We start from the raw sequence: 19,435 nt of genomic DNA on the forward strand, positions 1-19,435 counted from the left end.
TTTACCTCCCAGGATGATAAACGTCTGATTTTACTTTTGTTAAAATAAATTCCTTCTACTTCAGTGCAATTAAATGAAGACCAAGAGAAGAAATCTCAGAGGAAGGATTTTCCAGCATGGTAGGCAAGGGGGTCAACCGCGTTGACTTCCGACCTTCTTAGGATACCAATGGTTAGGACCACCAACAAATTCCTGGTGGTTTTGAGTTGAGAGACACATGGGATTATGAAGGAGGAAAAGCACTATTTGGACTTAGTTATATTTGTCAGGTATGCTTTTGCGATCTGTTATCATCACAGAAACCAAGATCCAGAAGGCCAGCCTAGACAATTAGCATCACCCATTGTCATGGAAGCAACATTGTGGCATTGTGCCTTACCTTTCTGCCTCCAGTGTTGATGCGCAGAGGAGTCAGAAAGGGATCGAAGATCATGTGACTGGTCTCTATGTTGACGGGCGACTGTCGTTTCCCCACAGAGCAAAGATTCCAAGCTGAGTTCACCAATCCCCAGAAAGAAGGAACTAGGAGTAAAGTGAAATTGTAGGATTAGGCCGGATGGAAAAGTAGGGAAAAAAAAGTAATATATTAAAAAGAAACCCAAGTTAAAAGGTGGTAAACCAAGAATGTCAAGTAATATTCTGACTCAAGGACATCTCAAGGTGTTGCCATGGTATTTTCCCAGACCTCAATCCTGGTCAATTCTCCTGTATCATCTTCATGATCTCTGAAGGTCAGGTTTTCTTACTTAACTTCATGCACATTTATTGCATTCATGCTTTGGCATTAACATTGTCTTTTAAGGCATATCCTCTTTGCAACGTGTTCAAAGTACACCAAGTATTTAACAACTCCAGAGTGGATGCTCTGTTCCTCTCCTAGGTGGAAATGATGTGAGAATCGGTGGTGTCCAACCTTGAAGGCATCTGAAGCTTTTCAAAGCAAGTGTCGTTTGACATACACAAGGTGTTTTTCTGTGAGTTGTCAAGACCAAACTGAGAGAATGGTTTATTTTTATGACCCTCCAATCAAAACTAGACAGGAGCTTAGCAACTTGACTCTATCTGTGTTTGGTTCAACGTTGTGTCATTAACCTAGTGTTCCAGCAACTGGAAAACGTGATTGTTTGAGAGACAGGAAAAAAATTACATCAAGGGCTGAGTGCAAATAGCCAAAGGAAAACTGTCAGCTCACTTTCAGTAGAAATTTGCAGTAGAAATACCTATTAGTATAATTTTAAAAAATAGGATTTCCAGGCTGTTTCCTTGTATTTAACCATTAGTGGAGTAATAGGAATAGTTAACGCTCAAGTTTATGTTCATGAAGAAACTATACCTTTAGTATTTTCTGTCTCATTGGTATTCCCCTTGAAGTGCAGAAGCCATGCATCCCCCATTTTTCCCTGTGAGTGTTTGGTCATCCATTCACTGATCAACACACAGTATTTGGAATGAGGTCCTACCTTAGTGTTTTGCCCCAGGTTAGGCTGAATCTCAAGGAAAGAATAAAAGGATAAGAATAACGTGAACCAAAACTTGAGACTGATTGGAAGGTGCGGTGAGACTATTGATGAAGTGCACCCAGCTCTGCCTTAGAGGAGTGGCCGTAGATAGTGACTATTGATGAACATTGCAATCATGCCATAATCTTCTTATGTGCTTGCCATCTCAGAAACTCAGGCTGAATGCAGATGTTAACTTACCGGCCACCATGCCTGCTCGTATCATAATGGGAACAATCCAAAATCACAGAGTAGTCTAGGAAACACTTTTCAAACAATTGTATAACTCCGAAGAACTGTGACAGATGGGATGTTTAGTCCCATGAATACCATACATTCGATGACCTTATTAGCTCAAGTCAACAATGGGCAGAAGCAGATTCCCAGACAAATACTTCAATACCAGTATGTGGTGGGATTTATATCTAATTTGACTTAATCCATTCCAAGGAGCCTCTGGTGGCTCTGTTCCCTTTAGGTTAATGAGTTTCAGTCAATTTCCTCAACATGAGCAATTTTCAATATGGCAGCAATGGCCAGAGGGAGAAGAAGGAAGAAAAGAAGAAGAGCAAGAATAGAAGCAAGAAAACTTCCTCATGGACTTGAGCTTCCTTGATGACCCCATTTCTTACTGTGTGAACTATGGTTTCACCAAAAATTTCTTAACATGTTTACAAGATGCCACATCTTAGCAAAACTAAGATATCTAATGAAGTTTTTGCAATAAAAATGTACTTTTCATCCTTAGTGTACCTTACACACTAGGTGTGGAGGTTGTGTTGTTTGGGACTGGGCACCCAACATCAGTTATTTTCTACTAGTTGATCAGCTGTGGTAGCTGAGGCTTTTTGTAATGGTCTCCATCTGCTGCAAAGAGAAGTTTCTTTGTTGAGGTATGAACATTTCTCTGTGTGTGTAAGGATAAGTACTTAGAATAAAATTAGGAATTGCCTTGGTTTAGTAAAATGCCAGTAGTACATTGTTCTCTATGATCTGTGATCTCACTAGCTCTGGATAGGTTTGGGTTACTGGGCATTATTTCTCTCCTGTTGTATGGGACTTACGTCCAATTAGTCAGCTACTTGTTACTGCAAAGAGAGGAGTGCTACTATTGCTCCTTTAGTAATGTCTTGCCTGCTGGTCATTGTTGACATTCATAGGTGTCACCTTTAGGGCCTATTGATTACTTCCCTCCCCTAAAAACAGGCATAGCACCTTTTCATACTATGAGAGAGAGTCCCCAGGAAATTGGCTTCTAGATTTCTTCCAGCTCAAATTTTTTGGGTCCTGTGCCCATGGTGTCTGAAACAGGGACTTATCTTCAACTTCTGGGAGGCAACTAAGGGCAACAGCAATAACTTATATTGTTCTGGGAGTCTCTTGTAATTCCTTAACAATTTGAAAAGAGTTTTCTCATGGCTGGCAGCGATTTCTGCAAGATAGTCTATGGCTTTTGGGTGAAGAATTAATCTCCTTGAATAGCACAACTTCATTCACATACAAACACACACACACACACACACACATACACACACAAGAGAGAGAGAGAGAGAGAGAGAGGAAGAAAGAGAGATGTAGAATATACATATGTGTGTATACACACATTTATATGCATTACATACAATTTTATTTTTATTTATTTATTTATTTATTTATTTATTTAAGATTTCTGTCTCTTCCCCGCCACTGCCTCCCATTTCCCTCCTCCTCCCCCAATCAAGTCCCCCTCCCTCGTCAGCCCAAAGAGCAATTAGGGTTCCCTGCCCTGTGGGAAGTCCAAGGACCACCCACCTCCATCCAGGTCTAGTAAGGTGAGCATCCAAACTGCCTAGGCTCCCACAAAGCCAGATCCTACTGTACATACAATTTTAAATAAACATAAAACAATATGACTCCCTATGGCTTTTTCAGACATACTTAGTGTCATTTATCTCTCTCCCTTACAAATCAAAGGCTTCTTTTTCCATTTTTCGCTTCAGAAACCTCTATCCCGCTATTGTCTTTTTTAGAGATCCCCATCATCGTCTCCCTTTTCACCTTCCTGATATCTGCGGTTACTCCAGCTTCTATACTCTTTGATAATCAAGATAATCTATCTATGGGATGTGTGTGTGTGTTCTCTGTAAGGCAGCTATAATAAACACAGTTACAGCTGTTGCACATTGCATTTCATCTTCTCCCATGAAAATCATTAACAAAAATAATTCTAGCCCCGTAAACACTGTGTAAGCTGCCTTTGTGTGACACCATGGGTGAGCAGATGCTGCCATGCCTTGCTAATAAACTTCATACCCAAAAAGTCCCCCCACAAAAAACACAAACAGCAAAAACTTTATGTGAACATCTGCCTTTGCTTTGACTGGGCACGGAATTCTTGATGACAGTTTCAGGGTTTTATATCCCCTCTTCACCATCAAGGCCCCTGCTTCTCATTCTAACCACCTGCTTAGAAACCAGAGAGTAACTAAGAAGCAGCGTCCTTTGCTCATTATGTCCCTCATCGGCCCAGCACCTCAAAGGGTACCGAGTTTACTCACAACTGAATGACTGGTTTTTAAATCAACCATACTTCATTTTTTTCAGAATTAGAAGGCACCTAGAGATCATTTTACCTCAGTGCATCCATGGCATGGGAGCCGCACATCAGAGGGTAAAATACTTTACCCTCAGTCATACTTACAGTCACGCAGGGGCCAGAAAGTACAGAGAAAAGACTAGAATCAGCTCTGAAAACTCCAATTGCCACAAAAGGTCCACTCCTCAAAATATTTCTCTCTCAGAGGCTCTGTCAGAAGCAGTGGGATATGCCCAGGGAGGCTCAGAGTTCATTATTGCCCCGACCTTTGGCAAGACTTGTGCTTCCATTTCTGTTGGTCAATCAAGAATAACATCAGTGTCTATTTGGCAGTTTAAACCAATTTCAAAGGCGAAAGTCCAAATGAAGCTACATCAAAAATCAGCTATGTCAAATAAAGGCAGGATTTGAAAGCAACTCAACAACTGTGAGATACCACAGAAAAAAGGATGGAGGAGAAAATTATGTTGAGGTTAGGGGAAGTGGCATGATTTTGGGTTCCCTCTTCAGAGCCCCGGGAAGGTGCAATGAAAGATACTGCTGCAGAATGCTGCTCCAGAGCCTGGAGAGGTGGCTCAGAGATTAAGAGCACTTTTCGTGCAGAAGATATGTGTTTCGTTTCCAGGATTATAACTGTCTGTAATTCTAGATTGAAAGGATTCAAAGGACACCACCCTCTTCTCGTTCCTATGGGCACTGCACTTAAATGTACAATCTCTCTTTGTGTCTTTTTGTCTCTCTGTCTCTCTCTCTGTCTCTCTCTCTCTCTCTCTCTCTCTCACACACACACACACACACACACACACACACACTAAAAATGAAAGTTTAGGCTACTCCAGTTAGGCAACTCTTGGACCAGGTTTTGATCCCCATAGAGGGAAAAGTTCATGCTTGCTACTAGAAGCAGTGTGAATGCTGAGGAAGAAATAAAGTGTGGAAGCCACCCTAGGGATCTTGAGTGACAGATGGACAAGGAAGAGAGCTACAAAAGCTATGCAAGGGAAACACTTTACGGTGAAGTCTTGGAGGATGAGAAGACAAGGAATGCTTGCTCACTGAAGCTTGGGAGTGAACTGGCTTGTTTTAGGTGTGTAGAACTACATTACACCTACGAGCTAGGACACAGGATTTGCGTTTATGCAGGATCCTCAGTTCTGACCATGGTTGTAGACAACCTCCATAGCTGCACCCTTCAGGCTTACAGGCAACCTGAGTCACTTTTAGAAGCAAAGGTGGAGTAGTAGAATATGAGGTATTGCTTCTATTTTTCAAATTTGGAAATCCTGTTGAATTTTTTTCACTCTTAGTTGTAGAAGGAGACTAATCTTTTGTTCCCAGTTGCCAGACCCGAATAATCACACAGAAGCTACATTAATTACAACCCTGTTTGGCCAGTGACTCTAGCTAGCTCTTACATTTTAAATTAACCCATTTCTATACATCTGTGTATCACCACTAAGCTGTGGTCTACCAGTAAGTTTCCGGTGTGTCCTTCTTTGTCAGCTACATGGCGTCTCCCTGACTCTGCCTTCTCTCTATATATATATCTCTTCCAGCCTGGCTATACTCTGCCCAACCATAGGCCAAAGAAGTTTTATTCATTAGCCAATAAAAGCAACACATATGAAGAAGGCCATCCTGCATCACTTAGTCACTATGGTTATTTCAATAAATCAAATTTTAAACTTTCTTCTTGAAAAAAAAATGATAATGACTTATCTGCTAATGAAGCTTTTTTCTAGCTTGACCAACAGAATTTATTGTGGGGAAAATAAATGAAATTGAGTGAGAACCATTTTAATTAATTAATAGTCAACTAGTCTGAAAATATTGGAATTCCATCATCCTTGGCATCTCTTTCACACACTTTTCTAATTTACATATAAACTAGAACACACAACAGATCTGAATATCTTTGCAAATTATTTTTCACAGAGACTAAACAGAGGAATTTAACTGCTGCATCACAACTATGCATTTATCTTGCCAAAATATTTTCCCCTTGGCAATGCTGTCATTCTTTCCATGAACTACAAACCCCCAATGGTCTCTTGACATGCTGTGCAGTGAGCTGTGGAAAATGTGGAGTTGCTCAGATTTCAAATGCTTAAATCAGGAACCTTGGCAAGACCAAGGCAAAATCTATCTACATCTGTTCAAATCACTGAAACAATAAAGATCCAGCTTAATCTGTTAATGTCATTTGACAACCCCCATAAAAACATATCGAGTATCTTTTCAAAACAGAGGTCAATCCAGAGAGTATGAGATCAGCAGAATCCACTCTGATACAGAAAGTTAAAACTTGCCTTGATGGCCTTTGCATCTTGAAAAGGATACTCCAAATCCATGCCATCCTGCCTATTGATTTGTCCTGAGCCAGCAGAATTTGTAGAGGTGATACTATTACAGGCAGAGTGTTAGACATCTGGAATTGACCAGTACCATTTTTATGTACTTGTTAAACCTTATGGATCCAAGATAAAGTGAATTCAAAACTGTTGAATGCCACTCTATGGCATTTCAGATATTAGACTTGATACTGAGAATTCACTGAGCAAATATTTGCTGAAGACCTAGGAGGTGCTACAAAGTGGCTTGTTGGGAGTGAATGAAACAGGTTTGGCTTCTATTATCAGGAATCCTTTGGTATAGTAGGGAGTACACATGATAAATTTTGATGTGTTATTAAATTAAGGATCAATTAAGGTGGCAATGAGCTATATATGGAATAAAACTGGAATGGGAGATATATTCTAATAAGCAAAATGGTCAAGGATGGTTTCTTTGGAAATGATATTTACTAGACCTTTGAAAAACTGGGATATTGTTTCAGAAGAATTTAAGAGAGGAGAGTGTTCAAGGCAGATGGGAACAAGGGTTGTAGAGTGCTTAATGTATTCAAGGAGCAGAGAAATCCATGTGACTTGAACTTGGTTGCCCAGATAAGAAGAAAGGAGGGGCAGTGCAGGGCTGGTGTGGTTTGAAGAACAGGTGTCTGGGGACTCTTCAAGTCCTACTAAGGAGTTTACATCTCATTCTTATGTGACAGGAAACCACCAAGAATTTAGATTTAGGGAGTGAATTGTCATGGACTGATTTATGAGTGAAAGGCACAGATCTGCTTTGGCTAGGACAAAGCCAAGAGAAGGGTAATTACCACTAGGGTAGTGTGAGAAGGAAAAAAAAAACAGGTCACAGGCAACAGCTGGGGACATAGAATGTTTTTGTTGTTGTTCATTGAATGCTATCATGTGGGTGTATTTAAGTGCTATCTCAAAGGCAGAAATAACTGAATGCTTCATAAACAAGTCTCTTTAACATATGTGCCAATAAAATAGCATTTTCTTCAGATTAAGACAGTGCTTTACAAAGCACAACTTGTATTTGAAGCAAGAAAGAGACTTAGCTGAGGCAATCTTTTTTCTTTTTTTTCAAGTCATAAGCTAAGCCCCTAAACTTCCTAGCCAAAGGAAAGCAAATATAATTTTGGAAAATGACTACTACTGGCACAAAACATATTTATGATGAGTTCAGTCCCATAAATAAAGTCTTCTACCTCAACAGCTATCCTTACTTCATGGTTACAAAATGTACAGATACTTTTAAAATAAGAACTCATATCTCTTCCCCGTTCTTCCTCTCACCAGTGTTGATTTTCTTTTCCTTCTGTGGTTTTCAACTTTAATAAATCGATGCTTTGAGCTGTTATTAATGATCATGGTTAAAATACTCATTGCTTCAAGCCTTTGCCCCCTTTCTGGATGCAGATTTATTTCATGGATGAAATTGGCCCTGGAAACAATCCCTCTGCTGCTAGCTTCTTTCTCTGTAGTTTGGACTCCAGATTCATGGTACATGGGAGCTCAACACTCTCTCACTTGGGCCTCCCAGAGGAGTTGCATATATCCTATTTAACACATAATCATTAATTTGTGCATTCATTAAAGAAATTAATGGACCATTTCTAATGAACCAAGGATGGAAACATAAATCAAGTGCCCTCACTTGGATGGAAAGACAGACAAGCTAGTAAATAGTTACAACAAAACACAGTAAGTATTATAATGGAGGTGTGTGCCCATTAAAGCTTAAATACAGAAGCAGGATGACTTTTCTCCTCTATTAACACACATAGTACCTTCTAGCACATGGGATATAGCCATCTTGGTTTCTCTGTGTTCTGTGATTGGATTATGTGAAGTCTAGCAATAAGGTCTTACCATTAAATTCTGGAGCATAGCCAAGAGTAATGGCAATAGCCTGTAATGCCTACGTGCCTGACTTGCCCCAGTGGCCAACAACTTGAAAAAATGTAACCCACTCTTGGGGGTTTTATTTTTATTTTTATTTTAGCAGGAAGAATCTACTTGGGGTATTGAGCCCTATAACTCTACTATGTCCCATAATTCTATCAAATCTCTTTTTATATATGCGTGTATTTTAGGAACTTGTATAGTATTAGGTTTCCATAAGTCTTTTTTTCAAAGCCTTTAGTATTAGTTATCTTTCCTATAGTCTCTCCTCCACCATGCTCTCTCACCACTGCCCAATCTAACTCCTATTCCACTGTTTTCCTTTAACTCTTTGTACCACTGTGTTCTGTCCCTGTTCTATCGAAAGCCCCTCCACTGCATGGTCATTTACTAAACTCCTGACCTCTAATGGGTATTGCAATTAGAATGCACAATACCTGAAGATTCAAAGTGAGCATCTAGAAATGACTGGAGATACATGACATTTGACTTTCTGGGCCTGAGTTACCCCACTCAGAATGATTGTGTCTAGCTACATCTATTTACCTGTGATTTAATAATTTCATTCTTCTTAACAGCTAAATAATATTCCTTTGAACAAATATATCATATTTTCATTATACATTCATTGGAAGATGGGGCATCTAGTTATTTTCATTTCCGGCTGTTGAGACTAGAGCAGCAATAAATATGGATGAGCAAATACTGCTGTAGTAAAATACACAGTTCTTTGGGTATATTCAAAGAGTACAACGGCTGCATTATTGTTTTAGTAGGAGTGACGAGGCTGTGTCCCAGGCACCCGGCTGCCCGCATGGCTAGCTTATGCCCTGAAATAATTACACGGAAACTGTATTCTTTTAAACACTGCTTGGCCCATTAGTTCCAGCCTCTTCTCGGCTAACTCTCGCACCTGGACTAACCCATTTCTAATAATCTGTGTAGCCCACGAGGTGGCTTACCAGGGAAGATCTTAACCTGCGTCTGTCTGGAGTGGGAGAACCATGGTGACTGCCTGACAGCTTCTTTCTCCCAGCATTCATTTCTGTTTACTCCGCCTACCTAATTTTATGTCCTATTAAAGGGCCAAGGCAGTCTCTTTATTTAACCAATGAAATTAACACAAGCCAGAAGACTCTCCCCCATCACATTATATGGTGGAGTTACTTCCAGTTTTTTGAAGAACCTTCACATAAATTTCTGTGATAGTTGGCCTAGTTTGCAGTCCCGCTAGCTGTGAATGAGTATTACTCTGTCACCACATCCACACCAGCATCTGTTGACATTCGTTCCTTTGATGTTGGTCATTCTGTTTGGGGCAAAATGAAATCTCAAAGTGCTTTTATCTTAATTTCCCTGATGGCCAAGGATGCTGAACACAAAATATTTCTCAGTCATTTGTGTTTCATCTTTGAAAATTCTCTGTTGCATTTTAATTTTTTTCTTGGTGTCTAGTTTTTTTGTGCTCTTTGGATAGTCTAGATACTAATTTTCTGATTATATATCTGATTATATATACATGATTTTTCCCCCATTCTGAAGACTGCCTCTTCACTAGAATGATGGTGTCCTTGCCTGTACAGAATACTTTTTGTCTCATTAGGTCACATCTGCCATTTGTTGGTCTTAATGCCTAAGCTACATTGTGAGAAAAACCTTTCCTTTGTCTTTAAGTTCAAGCCTATTTTCTTCTTTCTCCTCCATCAGATTCAGTGTATCATGGTCTTTGATCCCTTTGAAGTTGAGTTTCGTGTAGGGTGAGAGTTAAAGCTCTAGTGGTTTCTTTCTTCTACATGTAGCTATCCAGTTTCACCAGAACTATTCATTGAAGATGCTGCCTTTTCTCTGCTGTGTATTTTTGGTTTCTTTGTCAAATATTACATGGCTATAGATGTGTGGACATCCATTTTTATTCTATCTCACTGATCAATGTGTCTGCTTTTTAAGGCTAGTACCATGCTGTTTTTATTACTATAGTTCTTTAGGAAAGTAATCATTAAATTCAGCCAGCTGTGGGCCGTGAAAACTACAACAAACTGCCTGACACAGTATATCCATTGGTGCAGTGTGGCATGGATGTTAATGAGAGCTGTCACCACTTTCTAATTGGATCTAAGGCCTGCTCCATGAGATGTAACCCATATTTGGCACTATTATAGAGGCAAAGAACCTGTGATTGGTTTGTTATAGGCCATATGGAAGAACTCAATTCTATTATTCTGTGAAATAGATATAGTATTAAAATGACTCTTAATGTGTTATTATGTTATTACTGTACCCATGTATCAGAGCGACAGTTGTATAGCTGGGTCTGTTTGAGGGGCCCCTGACAATGGGACCAGGACCTACATGCATGAGTTGGGTTTTGAGAGTCAATTCCTATGGTTGAATGCCTTGCTCAGCCTTGATGCAGTGAGGAGGGGCTTAGTCCTGACTCAAATTAATGAGCCAGGCTTTGTTGACTCCTCCTCATTGGAGGCCTTATTCTTCCTGAGGGGTGGGTGTGGGGTGGGGTGGGGGGAGGTGGGGGATAGTGGGAGGAGGGGGATGGAGAGGGAACTATGGTTGGTATGTAAAATTCATAAAAATTTAAAATAAAAAACAAAGTTCAGTGTAAAGTGAGGCAAGGATGGAGAAGGTGGTTATTAGAGAGTTGGTGGAGAGTGTGTGTGTTCAAGACACAGTGTATAGAATTCTCAAAAAAAATCAATTAAATTATTGTTTTCTAAAGATACAGAGAGGGGAGCAAACCAGCTCAAACTCTTTTCCTAGTACTAGACTATGCTTTACTTCTAGAGGGGCTTTGTTGTAAGACCTAAATGTCCCAGAACTAGTAAAAATACTGATGCATTTCCTTAGACAGAGAAACGTAGTAGTACTAACAGCAGACATGGAGTGTCACTAGATCAGAATACCTTTAAACTGCCAGCATCTAAAGCATGGGATCTTCTGACTCCCCCAACTTTAGAGACTTATTACTACAGAGGAGAAATATGAGCTATGTTCCCACAATGGAACCGGGAGTATGTGGCTAAATTTCTAAAGCCTTAATTTCTCAGTCTCTACAACAGGATGGTAGCTACTTCACAGACTCATTGCGAAGACTGAGAGTGTGTCAATAAAAAGGTCCAGCACACTACTGAATCTATAGCAACTAAAAAAGGAACTGCTAGAAGGGGGGCTAAGAGAAGAGATATTGGGAAATCAGCACATTGATACCATCCTACTTTCATAGTGTTCCTGGGGTAGAAAGAAACATGGTTAAAAATCAAGATAGGAGGGCAAGAAGCAGCAGCTTTCAGATGCCCATCTAACCCAGTTTGATTTCAAAGGCAGTTCTGTGGGGAGTCTAGGAAATAGATTGGCCCCTTGATATCATAGTTTCCATGAGGCATCTAGTCTTCAACGTCTGGACAGATGGAGGGAGGGAGCAATGATATGGGTCATCCATGATTTTATTTCCAGAGGAAGCATCCTCTCAGTTTGGCATGTGCAAGTTGTCAGAGTGTATGTTCACACAACCATTTCCACCTCCCGTTGGTGCTTGATTCCAGGGTAGTAACGGACCTGCATCATTGAGAGTGAAGAGAAACAAAGGGAGAGGAAGCTCTCACCTACTGGTCAAACACCATTTAATTAGTTTTGTGCTAGAACCGTGAAGTATCTTGCTTAATCCTTCCCCAAACCCTGTGAAAGGATGCTATAATTATTTTATATGAAATGAGTGTGAATCTAAGAGATGAAATGGCTCTTTTAAAATTGTTTATTTTATTATATTTTTTTAGGTACTGGATATTTAACTGAGGGCCTCACACATATCAGGAAAATGCTCTTCCCCACCCATGATGAGTAGATAGGGATTATGAAAGGGGAGGGAAAGATTGTGAAGGAAGAAGAAGAAGAGAAAGATACAGTAATGGGATATATGTGACATGAAGTTAGAAGAGGGCACTGCCTTGGGGAGAGGATGTGGACCGAGCAGGGCGTAGAAGGGCAGAGTGAGATGGTACTGAATAAGAACAAAGTCTAATTGCATATGTTTGGAAATTCTGTAATGAAAATCCTTAATTTGTATGCTATCTTAATTTTTAAAAAGGTAAAGTTCTGCATATGTGGTAACCTGAGAAGCTGCAGGAAAAATCAGTAGAGAATGATGGGCGGTCATCTTCCCTTAGTAGTGGGCATGGGTGGTATGGGTGGTATGGGTGGCGAGGCCAAGTGCCAATCATCTTATTCACTGTGCTTGTATCCACACGTCCAAATGCACACACACAAATTCTAAAAGATTTTCCTTGTCTCAAGCAACATTACTCCATCTGTGTTGCTCTTCATGGATGCTAATAGAGCTGTTTCTCGTATTTAAGGTGATTGGAAGCATCTGTCACTTGAGCAGTCTTTACATTTCCCAACCATTCCTTCAATGAAAGGTTTTAAGGTTATGTCCATCTTATTTCAGCATTCAAATCAATGCTGTGATAAATAGCCTCAAGCACGTTCTTCTGTAGTAGTGGTGCTTTCGTTTCAGTAGGAACAATTCTGAAAGGTAGTATTGTTTGGTCAGGTACCCACACACTGTCTTTTTTTTTTTTATTATCTTTTTTTTTTTTCGAGACAGGGTTTCTCTGTGGTTTTGGAGCCTGTCCTGGAACTAGCTCTTGTAGACCAGGCTGGTCTCGAACTCACAGAGATCCGCCTGCCTCTGTCTCCCAAGTGCTGGGATTAAAGGCGTGCACCACCATCGCCCGGCTCACACACTGTCTTTTAGTGGATACCGGCAGGGTACACTAAAAAGCTCTGGCTTTATCTGTGACTCCACACTCAGGAAATGGCGTGTCCATTTCCTCACTATTTCTTTCCATAGGCCTCTTTGGATGCTCGTCACTCTTTATTTTTGGTAATCAGATAGTAAAAATGGAATCTTACTGATTTAATTTGCATGCTCTAACTACTACTGAAGATAAGTATGTTCTCATACTTTCAGTGGCTATTTCCAATTCTCTTCTGATCCTGTCCTCCACATTTTTTTTCTAGGTCATCTAGTTTTGATATCAGTTTTTAGCTGTCATTTGCCTTGTAGAGCTATGAACTCTTGCCATATACTAGAAATATTTTTTCCATTCTGTAATTTGGCTGTTTTCCATTCTTTTGGTATTTTGTTACATTGGTAAATTTTTATATGATTAGCTTTATTGATTTGGGTTTTATCTCTAACAGATTACATTATAAACTTTCTTTAATGTTTTCTAAATTACTTTCATTAGTATGTTTTCTACAATTTGATTGTTAAAATATACCAGAGGCCAGTGCCATTGATATTCCATGTAATAGATGTCTAATGCCCATGTTGGCCAGATTGTGTGTGTGTGTGTGTGTGTGTTTGTTTGTTTTTGTCAACTTTACACAAGTCAGGATGATCTGGGAAGAGGGAACCTTGCCTGATGAAATGCTCCCATTGGGCTGCTCTACAGGTACCTCTGAGGCATTTTCTTGAACAGTGATTGATGTGTGGGGGCCCAGGCTAGTGTGGGCAGTGATACCTCCAGTATAAGGTTTGTGTAAGAAAGTGCTCCTCCCTGGTCTTGGCTGCAGTTCCTGCCTTAAGTTCTTGCCATGACTTCCTTGATGATGAACTGTGATCTGGAACTGTAATAGGAAAGAAACCCTTTCTTTCCTAAGTTGCTTTTGGTCATGATACCTTATCACAGTGATATAAAGTAGCTAAACAATGTTAGAAATATTTATTTATTTAGCATATACATTCATATATATATCAATATTAATATGTGTGTGCACTTGGGTGTGGTGCATATGAATATATGTGCACATCCATGTGGAGGTCAGAGTTGGATGCTGGCTGGTTTGGCTATCGTTCTCTACCTTATATGTTGAGCCAGGGTCTCTTGCTTCACTGATTCGGCTTATCTACCTAGTTAACTTGCTCTGAGGATACCCTGTCTCAACCTCCTACATGTTGGCGCTGGGAAAGCCACCATGGCTGCCTGGCAATTGTGCGAGTGCTGAGCATCTAAATTTTAATGCTCACATTTGTGCTGCAAGCCATCTCCCCAGGCCCCACAAGCAAGTTATATATTATTTGTTCCCATTTCCATTTGTATAACCTTCTGTCAATGCTATGCTGTTGGAGTATAATAATATTTGTGTAATTTATTGGCTCAGTCTTCCTGCTTAGGAAAGCCTGCTCTAGTTCCTTCCTATACTATACTACCCCAGACACCTGACCTCCAGGGAAATTTTCCAGGTTTGGTGTTTGCACAAGCCCTGAAGAGTTGCAATGTTCTTGGGAGCACAAAACTTACCAGGCCTGTGTCTGTAATGTAGATGTTTATATACTTGAATAATCCCTGATAGAGAACAATGTCAGCCCTGTTCTCCAAGGACTCCTAGAGACATTGTCTCTCATATAGAACGCTACTCAGAGAAGCTTCAGCGGAGCAGTGAGGTGGAGAGGACGGCACTGGCATAGGGGAGCTGAGCTCAGGTCCTGATTTATGGAGCATTCGTCCCTTGTCAGACATTGCCCTAGGTATTTTTAATACCTGCTCTTATTTAATAATCTATAAGGTAGACTTTGCTGTTGCTTTGCTTCTTTCAGGTTTGATGGGAATCTGAGACACAGAGATGTTAAGTAACTTCCTGGGTATACACAGAAACTGGTAGGTGGCAGAGTCGAGATGCAGATCTGCTGTGAAAGGTTTCCTTTCTATCCTCTGGACTTGACTGGCATCAACGGAATGCTTTCTTCTTAGCATCAGTTGCCTCACATGTAAAGTAGAACACCTTAATGAATACTTTTTATCTTTTAAGGTCACAGTAAAAGGCAAAGCAATAAAATCAGCAATAGAAAAGCCTAGGAGACACACACTCTCAGAGCAACACCTCCAATGCTCTGGCTTTTATAATCTTTCTGCCCCCTATTACCCCCAGTGATTGTTGAGTCTCAGGTTCTAGAGTTATATTGAAGATGCTTCAGTTGGAACTGGGCTCTGCAGTTCTGAATTTTGATTAGTTGTGGTTTAGTGAGATGCTCTCCACTTAGCAGGAAGCAACACTCATTAAAGTCTCACTAACATGATTGCCTCAACATAAGCTGAACAAGGACAACATCAATAGACATGGTAATGTGGGCAGGGGGAAGTCCATGAGGCCGCAATCCTATACCAAGAACTACAGGCAAGTATGGAATGTTGAGAGTGGGAGAAAGAGTCTTCCTCAAGGAAGAGCACACAACTAGTTATCTAATACCAAATGTTGGCCTTGAGAGCATACATACAAGTAACTTTATGCAGACTAATCAGGTTGCTGTTAGGAATGTAAATATATACACAAATACATATATGCATGTTACAACCATGGAAAAAAAGATGCCATGAATTTGAAAGAGAGCAAGAGAAATATATAGGAATGTTTGGAGGGAGGGAAAAAGAGGGGTTAATGTAATTTTATTATTCTTTCAAAAAAATAAAAGAAATAATTTAAACAAAATTAGCAACCGAAATCACAGCCGGCTCAATGTACTGAGTGAGTCACGGGTGACTTGGTAGTCTGGAAAGATCACATCGCTTTGCATAAAATTACTCATTGCCACAATCGAACAAGATGATGCTACTTGAGACATTTGTTTTTCTGTGATAAACTGAAGCTCAGAGAGTGGAGTAACTCATAAAAGAAAATTGGGCTACTGCGTAGCTGAACTGGCCATTTAAATGCAGGTTATATTTATACCTTCATTCTGCGCACATGTGTTGCAAAGCCGCAGCGTAGACTGAGTTGCCCACCCCCATCCACCCTTTCTCTTCAGCATCACTCTTTCTCAAAATCAAGGCTGTTGGGAATGGTAATTATAAAATTATGTTGATAATTCTAGCCAGGGCTATAGAGTGAGACTGTCACAAAAATAATTAACAAATAAATAAATAAACAATAGTAAATCAGATGATTTGTTTTTGAGAATTTAGCAAGAGTGAGTAGGCATTAAGTCCTTGTGATTCTGTCTCTGGCTTAAAGTTTAGCCTAATAATTGTGTTAAGCCTTATCAGATTACATTTTGTAATTTCTCTTGTCCTGTGTGATTACTGGTGCTCCAGATAAAATCTGAAATTAGTTTGTTGAAGCTGAGAGTCATAACCACAAAGAGAATAGTATTTCAAAGTGTGTTCGTATACTAAGCCATTAATTTATTATCTCTACCTACTCAACCGGAAGACAATGAGTAGGCCAATGCTCTGCATAACTACAGGCCACACTTGAAGTTTCTCCAAGAGCTGAAGCCCCTTGGCCTCTAGGAGATCATACTAGTAACTCTGAGGCCATCTGGAGTGTGAGAAATAACTATCAGATAAAAATAGCAGAGCTTCTGAAAATGGGTGATTTTCAGCCACTGGGAGTTCTAAAAGTTGAGGATGAGGGAACATCAGGGAATGAGTTTCTACAAATCCAGACATCTGGTAAGTTTAAAAAATCTTGCCAAGTACATGGGTGTCTTAGAATACATCGTCCTCAATCTATTTGTATCAGTAAACATTTCATTTTCCTTCTCTCTCAACTCTGACACTCTCTGAATATGCATGTAAATTAAACTTTCACATAAATGTCAAAATTGGGCAAATTATGAAAGGTTAAAATAATAATGCAAGCCTTACTGCCTAGATGTATCTGCGGATCTGCTGAGTCCAGCCTCACAGTCAATCCCAGCAATGCCTTATTTCAGTTTTTGTAATTTGCTACTGCGTTCACATTCGTGTAGCCCTATAGATGTCTACAGCTGTTCCAATCTGTCTTGAGTTTAACACATACTAGGCCCTTTTCTTTATCTCTAGCAAAGATAACAGAACTAACTCATCTTCATGAGGCATCAGGAGACACAATCTTCATGCCATTATGGAGTCTTGGAGCACAAACAGGTATACACCACCACTGTCAGGCCGAACTCAGTCCTTTATTTAAATCTATGTAACTTTTATTTAAATCAGATTTTTTTTTTTTTGCCCACAGATTCAAACTACTGTGGAGTGAAAATGTTAGAAAAAATACATAATTGTTGACACTCACCATGTAGTTAGCCCAATGGTAATTCAGTCATACTGAATATCTATATCTGTAATCATATCTAAAGCCTTCTTGGTATAACCTCTAACAAAACAGTAGCACAATGATTCATGTGACATTTATATATTTTGTTAGGCATGACAACGTAAAATGTATTCGAATGTATGAGTACATTATATGAGAATAGTTTATATAAGGAATTGAGTACATGAAGCTTTCAGTATGTAATAGGGATCCTGGAACCAATCTTCTACATAGCCTGAGGACAACTGCATATCCCTGAGGAGGTCAACTGATACATCCTTGTACTAAACACAGAAAACAGGATTAAACCTGCACTAAATGACCAGATCAGAGGAGAAAGAAGATTAATGGTACCACTTCAAAAAGACAGAGGGAGAAACACTCTTTGCCAGGGAATAACACACCAATTGGTTCTCCAGTACCAAATGGTCAGTCTTGAAGATATACCTACAAATAACATTATACAGTTTGAGCAGGTTGCATTTATGCATTTAGAAATATATATGTATATACAACAATTAATGGAAAAAAAAAGAGACCATGAATTTGGGAGCAAGAAGGTGTCTATGAGAAAGTTTGGAGGGAAGAAAGAGAATGGGAAAATGATGTAATTATAATTTTAAAGATAAAGGAAATAATTAAAAACTGCCAACATACTCCGGTTATGTTCACACTTTCAGAGCTATTTCTCATTTACATACAAGGAATCCATGACAAATGAATGTGGAAGTGCTTTGTAAAGCACTGCCATTCTGGGCATTTTAATTATTCATGTTTACATAGCAATATGCTTATCAGTGACCAATGATCTCCCAGTAGGGTCTCTGAAGTTTTGTATAATTTTGCTCCTCAGGCAAAGGAGTCCATCTTTGTTGTAATGCTTGCTCATTACAACAGCAGGGATGCTGTCCTTTCTCTTTATTGTCCCTTTCTAAACAGAAAGTCAGGTGCTTAACAAACCACACTTCAACTTGCAGCCTGCCTCCAAGACCCCAAAAACTTCCCAAAGGTTATTCATGCTGATCTAAGATACCCCTTCTTTTAGCGACTGATCCTGCTTAGAAGATTTTCTCAAATCAATGGCTCCAGACATTAAAGTCCACCATTGCCATTTTGAAATACTGGGAAGCTGCAGCTTTCTCATTACAGCTGGCAGCTCCCTGGTTCTCACTGAGAAGAACTCAAACTGCCTGGAGGAAACACCAGTTCATGGTGACAAGAGATTAAAAGAGCATTTGAGTTTGAAAGGCCAAGATGCTTAGGGGACTCGGCAGGGGCTGATCTGTAATTTAATCAGCAGTGACCACATCCTGAAAAGTTGTCTTTGAAAGTGGCTTGTGCTTCCACAACCTGTTAACCACAAAGACTGCTCCCCTCAGCCAGTGACCTGCATCTGCTCTTGTATTTACTCATGGTTTTGCATTGGGAGATCTTTGCGAATCAGAGGGGCCCTGATTTTTGCAATGGCTGATAGAGGCCATTCACAAAGCACACAGGTTATACTATTCCTGGATTTAGCACAGGCAAAAACTCCATATCAAAAATGCTTGAGAACCCAAGTCATTGGGACTTTAAAAAAAAACCTACATAGATGTTAGCAGTTGAAAATCTCTGATCTGAAAATCTCCAGTGAAAAGTGTTCTTGATCTAAAACCCTTTGAACGCCATGTTGATGCTTCCAAAGCTTTGGATTTCAGAGTAATTTGGATTTTGGATTTTCAGACTAAGGATGCTCAACCTGTAGCACATTATGTAGTATTTGAGAACCCAGCATGAGGTTGCTCACTTTCACTCCTAACAACCAGCTCTTCACATTTCTCTGATCTAGGAATCAGGAAGCAAAAATCCTGTCCTCCTCCCAAAGCAAGCAGAGTGGATGGATTACTGATAGCTCCAAAGTGTGCCAACTAAGCCATCCATGTAGTGATGAAACTTTCATTTTAGGACACAACAAGGAGCTAGAAACAATGGAAGCATTAATTTTTTTAAGGGAGGAGATAATGAAGGAGGTTATT

The 19,435-nt window shown here is 39.8% G+C and overlaps 1 protein-coding gene across 1 annotated transcript in view; it reads right to left on the bottom strand.

Annotated features, from left to right (window-relative positions):
* The window catches only part of Ca10 (carbonic anhydrase 10), a 488,218-nt gene that overhangs the window by 301,545 nt on the left and 167,238 nt on the right, over nt 1-19,435 (bottom strand). The window contains exon 3 of the mRNA XM_041665283.1: nt 380-522. Coding sequence (XP_041521217.1) covers nt 380-522 — 143 coding nt within the window. The remainder of the gene's footprint in view (nt 1-379; nt 523-19,435) is intronic.

This window comes from Microtus oregoni, unplaced genomic scaffold (assembly GCF_018167655.1).
Source record: "Microtus oregoni isolate MIOR12 unplaced genomic scaffold, Mior012 000015F_ref0000493, whole genome shotgun sequence".
Taxonomy (NCBI): domain Eukaryota; kingdom Metazoa; phylum Chordata; class Mammalia; order Rodentia; family Cricetidae; genus Microtus; species Microtus oregoni.